Here is a 10489-nt window from a genome sequence, read left to right as displayed (position 1 = left end):
GAACCATGTTTACAGTGAGCAGGCCTTGGCCAGCTTGCGGCCATGGGCTGAGTTCCTGTGCTTCTGTTTATCATCTGACCTTGTGTTCTAGCTAGGTCGTAAACGCAACTGTACTGTTGCCCTGCAACCCCAGCTCCCCCTGGAGGACTAAGGACAACACTAACAAGGGCTGGAACTGTGATTTAATATTAATTCAAGAAAACGACCTCTAACAATCACTGCAGTGGCGGAGGAGAAGAAATCCTAAGAATTGGGGCAAGATGCAGCACAATTCATCTCTGGCTCTTGGAAATCTGAGAGAAGCTCGGGAAGTAGCTTGGCTTAGTCATCATCCATACCTAAAGCTGCTCCTCGGCCAAATTCCTGCATTCGTGGTCTGGATGCTTGGCAGAGTCATGCTGAGGGCTGACACACCCATTGCTCCAGGAAACCCGACTGGCTTGCCTCCCTCCTCTCCTGGGCCTAGCGAGGCCAGAAATGGCAATGGTTGGTCAGTGCTAAGAGCCAGGCCACTTCAACCCTGACACTGGCCTCCCTCTCTGCATTTGGCAGAAGGTAAAGTGAACAAGAGTCCAGTCCAGCACCCCCGCCAACTAGCTGAGAGGCACAGTGACCCTAGGAGATGTCCAGCCAGGCTCCAGGCTGAGAAGGAAACAGGCACATGCCCTGCCGGGGGGGCAGCTCCCTGGAAGGGCAGCTCCCTGGAAGGGCAACAAAGAAAGCAGTCAAGAGTGCACACTGGGTCAGAAGGGGAGCCTGAGACTGGGAGCAGAAATGGCAAGGGTGGCCAAGCGTGCACTGGTTTACTCATCAAACCTCACGTGACAGGCCCGGAAACTCCTCCAGGCCTGTGGTAGCTGAACACATTTCCCTGGTGGAGAGGTTTACTGGAACATGGTGTAGGCAGGGCTTATGAGGCCAGCCTTGGAGGTGTCCCACATGGGTCTTCTGAAGAAAAGTTATGCCACCCCTCTCCACAAAAAGAACCCCACAATCAAATTGAGAGACCCACTGTGGCCCATGATGGGGAGAGAAGAGTTCTGCAGCAATTGTGGGATGAGAGTTGTTCTTCCCGGTGACCGCGCCTGGGCACTTGGGGCCTCAGCTGGCCTACCAGTGAAGGCCTGAGGGTGGTGTCTTCTCATCTTTATTGCTTTCCAGGGAGAAGGGAGGGATCCGAACATCAAAGTGGGAGCCATCAGGTCTTTCAAAGCGGAACGTGCCCCTGCAATCAGAGAGAAGCTGGTTTAGAAGGAGCCAGGGCTGAGGCCTCCTAAGGATCTGGATGGCCCCATGCCCTCAGCTGCCAGCCACAGAGGACATGTGAGCCTGAGCTCTCTTCTATCTCTAGCTCATGACAGGATGACTGGTCCAGAGACCCAAGAGCCCCTCATGGTTATCCATGAAAAGAAAAACAAAGCTGCAGTGGCTCACGCCTGTAATCCCAGCATTTTGGGAGGCTGATGCCGGCAGATCACCTGAGGTCGGGCGTTCGAGACCAGCCTGACCAACATGGAGAAACCCTGTCTCCACTAAAAATACAAAATTAGCCGGGCGTGGTGGCGCATGCCTGTAATCCCAGCTATTCGGGAGGCTGAGGCAGGAGAATGGCTTGAACCTGGGAGGCGGAGGTTGTAGTGAGCCAAGATTGCGCCATTGCACTCCAGCCTGGGCAATAAGTGAAACTCTGTCTCACAAAAGAAAAAGGAAAAACACAGCTGTCCAGATTGTGGCCTTTAGATACATGCTGCATAAGCTAGCCAGTTGCATTTTCAGGTTAAGGAGTGAAACACCAAGGGAAAAAAACCCAACTATATGAGCAACTCTGCAGCATCAAATCACCAGACCTCTTTGGCCTAAGTCATAGGGAACTGGGAAACAGGCAGTAATAGAAAATCAGACAAGTCCCACACAACAATATAGCAGATAAGGCTCCCTCTAAGAATAAGTTGGCCCAGAGTTAATGGCAAGCTCTAAGCTCTCACTTTTCTGACCTACAGCTTCTGTTTGTGGAGCTGGGTGGCCCCTACTGCTGTGCACACTCACTCACCACATGTGCCCACTGGAAGCCTGCAGCGAGACGTGGCTGCTATACTGGAACGCAGGCTGCTCCTTGGATAACACCGGTTCCTGTAAAGGTTTAGGCAAAATGGGTCAGGCCAAGCCCCAGGGACATGTTTCCTGCACCCCAGGGTTACATGCTGACTGCCAGTTCATCAAGACTGGATGTCCCCTACCCAGCCACCACCACAGCAGGCACTCCCACAGCATGATACACTTCCTGCCAGTACCTCCTCCCACAGATGGCCATTTGGCCTGGGCCTTTTATGCTGGCTCTGGGAAAGATAATCTCAGACTGAATGTCTAAAGGCACTGGGCAAAAGACCTCCTCTGCAGCCCAGGGAACACAGTGAGACCCCATCTCCACAAAAAAAAAAAAAAACCTTTAAATTAACCAGGCATAGTGGTGTGTGCCTGTAGTCCTGCTACTCAGAAAGCTGAGGCGGAGGATTGCTTGAGCCCAGAAAAGTAAACTATGGTCTCGCCACCGCACTCCAGCCTGGGTGACACGGCGAGACCCTGTCTCTCAAAACAAAGGACCTGCTGTGGAGATACCCCCCAGTGTCCATTCACGCATGCTACGGGCACCACAGGAGGTACTCTGCACACCTCTGCTGCTTTAATTCTCCTAATGATCATAAGATAACTGGTGTGATCCACATTTTAGCAGTAAGGAACTAAGATTTTGGTTAAATAACTTGCCCAAAGTTATGCTAATATATAACTCAGCTGGAATTTGAAGTGACTAGCAAAATCCAAAGACCTGTTCTTATTCACTTGCCCAACTGCCTCCCCAGTCCCCGCTGACTTTGATAAATGCTTGTTGAATGTGGCCCCTGACACCAGTACTGCTTGTGACTTTATTTCTCAGGAGACAGGGTTGGGTAGGCAGGAATTATAAAATCAGATCTCTTCAAGGACCAGCAGAGGATGTAAACATGTAAAGGGGCAAAGAGGCAAGACCACAGGGATTGGTGGCGGTGCGTGCCCCACCTAACAACATTCAAATTTTGGTTTTTAAAAGACACTATACCAGTTTTAAAAACTACAAAAGTTTTGACTTCAGACTCACTTGGGTTTAAATCGAGGCCCTGCCACTACTAGCTATGGGACCATGGGCTAGTTATTTAACTTCTTAGTCTCACTCTTTTCATCTATGAAATGGGTTTTAAGAAACGTATCTCATGGGGTTGTTTTACGATTTCTAACCCAAAACAACACAATGTAGTCACAAAGTGAGCCTCTGTCTATAACAACAAAGGAGAAGGAAGCCATGCACTAAGCCCCCAGGCTTGCTGCACAGGACCAGAATTACTAGACCAGGGATGCTCACCCTGCCCACTACCCCTCGGCCTCGCACTGTCTCCAAGGTGCCAGAGAGACTGAATATCCTCCAGTGCCGCTCCCGGAGCTGTACCACGTCACTGTCAAGGTTCTCCAAACGGATACAGTAGCGCCACTAGGGGGGGTGTGGGAGAGAGAGTTTAAAAAGAATAAACTTTGGGTAACCCTCCTCAGAATTCTGTGCAAAGCGAAAGTCAACAAAGCTGACACGTGCACTGCACAGGTTCCGCTCCCGCCAGAAGGTGAGCTCCCCCACCTCCACCCTGACCCCCAGGCACACCCCACAAGTTCCCCTTCTCCCAGACAGTGACACTCACCCAGTACACGTGGGAATTCTGGGCTTCCTAGGGAGAAAACAAAAAGAATTTAAGTCCCACAGGGCAAGACCAAGTGTGTTCCAATCAACATCTCTCCAGTGCAGTTGATGTATTCCAGGAAGGTTGCAGACAGACCAAGCTGAGAGTATCTGTGGGATAAGGATGATAGCTGAACCATGGCCTACACACCCACAGGGAGGCAACATCCCTGTATCCACTCCTGGCTTCCCCACTCCTCATCCCTTCAAGATCGCCAACAGAGCTGGATGCCAACAGAAATCAGCTACAGGGCTCTTACCTTTTTCACTGCCCTCCTTGCCAGCCCCGCCCCCATCCTTGCTGCCCTGAGCCCCTGTCCTCCTCCTGTCTCCCATTACTGTCCCTTGCTATAATATTTTAAGTTGGCCTCCTCCACTACTATAAGGTCCTGGAAGACAGGGACGGTGTTTCATTTATATTTGTATCTAAGCAGGCACTGACTATACACACTTTTCTGACCTATAGCTGTCTGTGGAGTTGGGCGCCCCTACCACTGCACATGCTTACAGCCAGGCGATGTGTAAGTATCTATAATGTGTAAAAAGTGTTATGCCTACACTGGTTTAAATAATTATGTGTATACTCTTCATAAACTTGGCTCTCTCTGAGCAAGAGGGAAGAGACAGGATAAAGGATTCCTTCCTGGGACCTATGAGTTTTCCTGCCCGCTCTAGGTCTTGGTGTCAGCCACTGTCTAGAGGCTACTCAACCCCACCCAACACATGCCACCACTTGGGAGCAGAACTACAGGGACATGGTTTATATTTAGACTCCCCTCCCCCGGCAGTCACCTTAAGGACACCATGCACCTTGGGGCCTACCCCTGCTAGAAAGGGTCCAGGCTGGCCACATACCCTCATGCCCATGTAGAAGGGGATGACAGTGACACGTATGTTCTCAGTTGTTTCCCGATGAACATCGGAGAGCTCCAGCCAGGGGTGATTCTTCTCTTGCCAGGCCCTTAGCGTCTCCCGAGCCACAAAAGGGGGTGCTGGGGCAAGACACAATTGGTTAGTCCAATTGCGTGTTGTGGACTAGATAACAGTCCAGTGTGATTGCCCCTCCTAGAAACCCTCCCTAGTGGTGGCCCAGGCAAACAAGGTGCTCATACATGAAGCAAAAGTACAGGCTGGAAGAAGGCACAGGACTGCCACCAAGAATAAGCCCTGAGGAGCTAGTGTGATACTATGGGAACAGAATCGGACTGGGAGCTAAGAGCCCTGGTTTTCAGCCCTCACTCTGCTACTAACACCCTTGAGTCCCTTGTCATCATCCCTGATCCTCAGTTTCCACATCTGTAAGGAAATAACTGCCATCTGTCAGGTATGACACCTATGAGGCATGACAGCTGTGACAGGAGGTTGAAAAGGGTTGCGGAAATAGAGCTTTGGAATTATTTCTTTTTTTTTGGAGACGGAGTCTTGATCTGTTGCCAGGATGGAGTGCAGTGGTGTGATCTCAGCTCACTACAACCTCTGCCTCCTGGTTCCAGCAATTCTCCAGCCTCAGCCTCCCAAGTAGCTGAGACTACAGGTGCACGCCACCACACGCAGCTAATTTTTATATTTTTAGTAGAGACAGGGTTTCACCACACTGGCCAGGATGGTCTCGATCTCTTGACCTAATGATCTGCCCATGTCAGCCTCCCAAAGTGCTGGAATTATAGGCGTGAGCCACAGCGCCCGGGCCTTTTTTTTTTTTCCGAGATGGAGTCTCACTCTGTTGCCCAGGCTGGAATGCAATGGTGTGATCTCGGCTCACTGCAACCTCCGCCCTCCTGGGTTCAAATGATTCTGCTGCCTCAGCCTCCCAGGTAGCTGGGATTACAGGTGCCCACTACCACGCCCAGCTAATTTTTGTATTTTTAGTAGAGACAGCGTTTCACCAGGTTGGCCAGGCCAGTCTCGAACTCCTGACCTCAGATGATCCACCTGCCTGGGCCTCCCAAAGTGCTGGGATTACAGGCGTGAGTCACCGCACCCAGCCCTGGAATTATTTCTATGATATTCTTTGATGAAAAGGCCCTCCCATTCCACCTCCCCTTCTTGACAGAGATTACCTTTTGTCTGGTCATACAGAAGAAATCTTTCAAAGAGTTCATGTTGGATGGGAACCTGATCAGTGGAGGTGTAGGGGAGGATGTCTTCATGGCTGACATAGTCCAAGCCTGGCACAGAGATGCAAAAGACAGTGGTAAAACTCACAGGAGAGGAGATGGGGTTGAGAAGAAACATTAACTGGCCTTGTTCCAGTATGGGATAACCCTGGTATCATACCTCTCAGCATCATAATCCCTCCCAGTGGATGACACAACATCAGAATCCTCTCCCTGAGACACACCAGACTCCTTCTTGACGGGCACCATTCAAATGCTAACTACTCACCTGGGATGGCATAGAGGGCCCGACTGTCATCATGGTTAGCCAAGAAGGTCACAGCTTCTGTCTGAGATCTCTGAGACTAAGGCAAGAAGTGAATCAGTGGTGAAACCCTGTCTCTGCTAAAAAGTACAAAAATTAGCCTGGTGTGGTGGCAGGCGCCTGTAATCCCAGCTACTTGGGTGGCTGAGGCAGGAGAATCTCTTGAACCCGGGAGGCGGAGGTTGCAGTGAGCCGAGATTTCACCACTGCACTCCAGCCTGGCGACAGAGTAAGACTCCATCTCAACAAAAAAAAAAAAAAAAAAAAAAAAGACGTGAATCAGGGCTTTGTTGGCAACTGTGCAGTCCAAGGCCTTGGGGACCAGGACTGACCTGGGCTCTGTTTGACCCCCTTCCCTCCCTTTGTCCCTATTGGGATCCAGGACTTTCCATGGAGAAGACCCCCAAGCCCAGCCATTTTGCTTACTTACTATATGTGGGCAGTCACGGGCATCAATCAGCACCTGATAGTAAGTGTGAGTTTTGCCTTTCACCTCCTTGGAGCCATGGCCAGCAGGGTTCTCTGCTCTATGGGGTGGGAGAAGGAGGCCAAGATCACCAGGAGAAATGGGAGCTGTGGCTGACTCAGCTCCCTACTCCTCCTGACCTAAAGAGGCTGGTCCCTGATCTGAAGGGGCTTTAGCACCAGCTGGACACCTGCTCTGCAGCACCTCAGCTCAGCTGCTCCTCAGTTGGGGCAAATTAGAGCATGGAAGACCATGGTATTGAGCCATCATCTGACCGTGTGGATACTTCTTAAAAGAAGGGGGCCATGTTGAGAAAATCAAATTGCCACCTCAGTCCCCAGGGCCCAGAGTACTCTTGTCTTCTTATATCCCAGGGACTGTCTGTGATCACTTAATGGGGCTGAACCTTTTCTGTTTTAATGTATTCTAGGGATGATGTGAGATTGAGGGAAAGACTCCAGCTGAACATCAAGAAATCAAGAAGACTTGTCCCCCAAATGCCCTCTGGGGTACTCATAATGAAAATTAGGAGTGGCCTAGGAAAGCATTCTGGGGAGGCCTAAAGGGACTCTCTGACTTAGACTATCCCTGGCACTCAGCACTTTTGTCTCCATGGGTCTTAGTCCCAGAGAAGTACTCTGGGGATGTTTCCAAGGCCTAGGAGGACTCTGTCTTCACCCCAGTACCCCAATTACATATGTCTGCCATCTCCTCCTGAGGATACTGTGAGGCACAACCACAGGGAAACTTACTTTTCTGGAGCTGCAGAAGCCACATCCCGGTCATACAGTCTGGCCTGCCAGGGAAACAGGACGACACCTCGGTAGCCAAAAATGCTATGAAGGAAAAGCTGGAAGGAAAGAGGGGCCTCAGCGAGTCTGTAGTCCAGCAAATCCATCCAGGCGGGCCCCAGACCACAAAGCAGCACAGGTGGAGGCAACTCCAGCACAAGGTCTTGCTACCTTTTCCCTTGAAGTCTGTGATCACCCAGACCAATGCTGGAACACTCTTATTTCTTCTTTACCTGGCTGACTCTACTCATCCTTTAGGTAAAAGCTCAGCCCTCCAGGAAGCCTTCCCTGACCCCCCTTCCACTTAGCACCATGTACAGCTATTGGCCATTTGCAAATCGTTCATTCTTTTCTAGACTAGAAACTCCACAATGGCAGGAATTATGTCTACTTTGCTTTCTGATTTAACCCTAATGCACAATGCCTGGTCCATTGTAGGCACACAGAAAAATAAAATGTTGAACAAACAAAAAGTCTTCCTTATCTACAATATCCTAGAAGGGCCTAAATCTATCCCAGTGGACCCAGAACAAAGCTGATATAGAAAAAGAACCACACATCCAGAGTTTACCACACTGAAGCCAATTTTATTACGGCAAAGCATCAAAGGTTTACTTTTCTGAAAGCTCCCTCCACGGCTTCCCACCATCCACTATGTTAGAGAAATCTTCAGCAACTTGGCTAAACCTCACTATAGTCCACAGCATCCCTGTCCACACTAACTTGGAAAGAGAACCCACCGACACATTAAGTGCATTCAAATCTAGGAGAACAGAAACCCTATCTATAAACATTTGATTCTGGGCTGGATGCGGTGGCTCACGCCTATAATCCCAGGACTTTGGGAGGCCAAGGCAGGTGGATCACCTGAAGTCGGGAGCTCGAGACCAGCTTGACCAACATGGAGAAACCCCATCTCCACTAAAAATACAAAATTATCCGAGGGTGGTGGCGCATGCTTGTAATCCCAGCTACTAGGGAGGCTGAGGCAGGAGAATCACTTGAACCCGGGAGGTGGAGCTCGCGGTGAGCCGAGACCATGCCATTGCACTCCAGCCTGGGCAACAAGATTGAAACTCCGTCTCGCAAAAAAAAAATAAATAAATAAAATAAAATAAAAAATAAATAAAAATTTGATTCTGGTCTGGCACCAAACATCAAGGTGGAATGAATGGAACACCATACCATGTAGGCCTGTGATCTAATCTGACTTCTTTCAGAAGCAGAGCACTCTGTGAAAATGAAAGATGACCCAGCCCAATACTCACCTGCCCGGTCTCATATTTTCCATTCTGTTTTGGCACCTCAAACACACCGACTGTCTCCAACACTTTGCCCTCTGGTCGGTTTCTGAGTAGGAAGGAAAAGAATAAGCAACAGAAAAGCTGAGAAGGTAATGGTACTTATCCATCAGAAAAAGCTCCTAGGATACTGAGGGGCCAGGGCGATGACAGCAGAGAAGGGTTTGGGATAGTGGGACCAGCTGGAGCAGGAAAGACTTTCCTCCTCCTTGGTGAAAACCTCCACAGTCTCCCAGTGTTAGATGTGACTGCTCCCATATTACTGTCTTCTCTCTTCACTGGGCATTCTTCATATCATGCCCTCACACTCTGCTCAAATGTACCCCTGCCCTTGTTTCTTCCCCAACCCACCCTCCTGACCTCCCACAGCATTTTAACTGTCTTGCTCACTTTTTCAATTTTTTGAGAAGGGGACTATCTTTTTTTCTTCTTTTCTTACATTTTCTATATCACAAGTCATCAAGCAATATCCTGCCCCCTTTACATTTCAGTTGTGTCCATGTCTTATCTTTATTAAATACTGTAAATTCCCTGGGAGCAATGCCTGAGTCTGATTAGCAGCTGGTACTGCCCCCTCAGAGCCTAGTGTAGAAGAGGTGCTCAAAAAATATTTGTCCTGTATTATAATTCCATGTCCATCTCCCCCTCTAACCTGTAGCCCTTACATTGGCCTTGAAAAGCTTAAATATCTCTAGATTTCCTAGGGCACATCGCCTCTCTCAATATCGTTTTTGTTCATATTCTCACAGGGGTCTTAAATTGCAAATAGCTATCATCTCTCCCCAATGTCAGTGTCTAATATCAGCCACTAAAATGTCAGTCACCACTCTGAACAGGGCTGCTCTTTCTAGGGGCCCTTCAAATAAAGGCTGTTTTTACTGTTTTGAAGATGTGAACTTTATGCTTCCTCCCACTGATCCACCAGCCCGTTTGATCCGCCTGTCCCATTCGCGGAAACAGTTTCCACACCATCCCCATGGCCTCAAACCCCCTTGCCCAAGTCACATATAGAAAATCGATCTCCCCAAAGTCATTTGGAAACCTGGGGCCTACGAGGGTCCACACCCAAGAGTCTCGTTTCCCACCTCTAGCATCTTTCTGAGGGAGACCTTGACCAAATCCAAAGGCTGAGGATTCAAGCCAAAGCCCTAGGGCTGAATTAAAAAGCTGCCCTCTGACATCGGTGCTGGGGACCCCAGCCGGGGAAGTAGGATTCACTCGGGGAGGGTAACCTGTTCCCCCTCAGAGCCAGCCCTGTACAACCAGGGCTCTGGGCCGCGCTGGCTTCCCTGCTCCTGGCACATGTCCCAGACAGCGCAGGTCGGCTCCCTGCTCGGGACCCTCTCCCGGGTCAAACTCCAGTCACCGTCAGCAGGCCCGGGCCCCTGGCCTCCGCACTGACTGGGAACACACTCTCTGGGCTCCAGGTCCAGTCCTCGCGCCCCCCTGGCTCCGTCCCTCACCGGGACGAGAGGTGCCTCCGCGTCGTCGTGGTCGCCGCTGGCGAGAAGGCCCCAGCTCCAGCCGCCGCACACAGCGGCCTTGGCCATCGGGCCCCAGTCAGCGACCGGGACCACCAGCGGCTGCCCACGGCCAGGGCCCGCCGGGCTGCACAGGCTGCCATGTCCCGCCCGAGCGCCCGCCCGGCTGCTGACACAGAGCCCGACCCGCGGCCGGGCGGCGTTCCGCCCCCGTCCCACACTGCCCCGCGCGCAGTCCCGGCCCTCTTGGCCCGCCTGGTCCCACCCCG

General features: G+C 50.8%; 1 protein-coding gene across 1 annotated transcript; it reads right to left on the bottom strand.

Annotated features, from left to right (window-relative positions):
- Positions 1-164: 164 nt before the first annotated feature.
- Positions 165-10483, bottom strand: POLDIP2 (DNA polymerase delta interacting protein 2). The gene is made up of 11 exons (XM_032163226.2): positions 10203-10483; positions 8707-8788; positions 7400-7497; positions 6612-6708; positions 6146-6221; positions 5821-5928; positions 4616-4752; positions 3723-3749; positions 3395-3520; positions 2051-2130; positions 165-1225 (listed from the first exon to the last, which is right to left on the bottom strand). Exons 1-11 carry the CDS (start codon positions 10361-10363, stop codon positions 1111-1113), a joined length of 1107 nt encoding a protein of 368 aa, XP_032019117.1. The 5' UTR covers positions 10364-10483; the 3' UTR covers positions 165-1110.
- Between the last annotated feature and the right edge of the window lie 6 nt (positions 10484-10489).

The sequence above is a fragment of the Hylobates moloch genome, unplaced genomic scaffold, assembly GCF_009828535.3.
Source record: "Hylobates moloch isolate HMO894 unplaced genomic scaffold, HMol_V3 SCAFFOLD_10, whole genome shotgun sequence".
Classification (NCBI taxonomy): domain Eukaryota; kingdom Metazoa; phylum Chordata; class Mammalia; order Primates; family Hylobatidae; genus Hylobates; species Hylobates moloch.
The sequence above is the reverse complement of the archived record's forward strand: the minus strand, read 5'-3'. Positions and strand labels throughout refer to the sequence as shown.

Coding starts and splice junctions, on each gene's coding strand:
- POLDIP2 (XM_032163226.2), bottom strand. CDS start 10,363: ATGGCAGCCTGTGCAGCCCGGCGGGCCCTGGCCGTGGGCAGCCGCTGG. Junction 6,709..7,399: donor GCTTCTGCAGCTCCAGAAAA/GTAAGTTTCCCT, acceptor CCCACCCCATAG/AGCAGAGAACCCTGCTGGCC. Junction 3,750..4,615: donor CCTTCTACATGGGCATGAGG/GTATGTGGCCAG, acceptor TTTTCTCCCTAG/GAAGCCCAGAATTCCCACGT.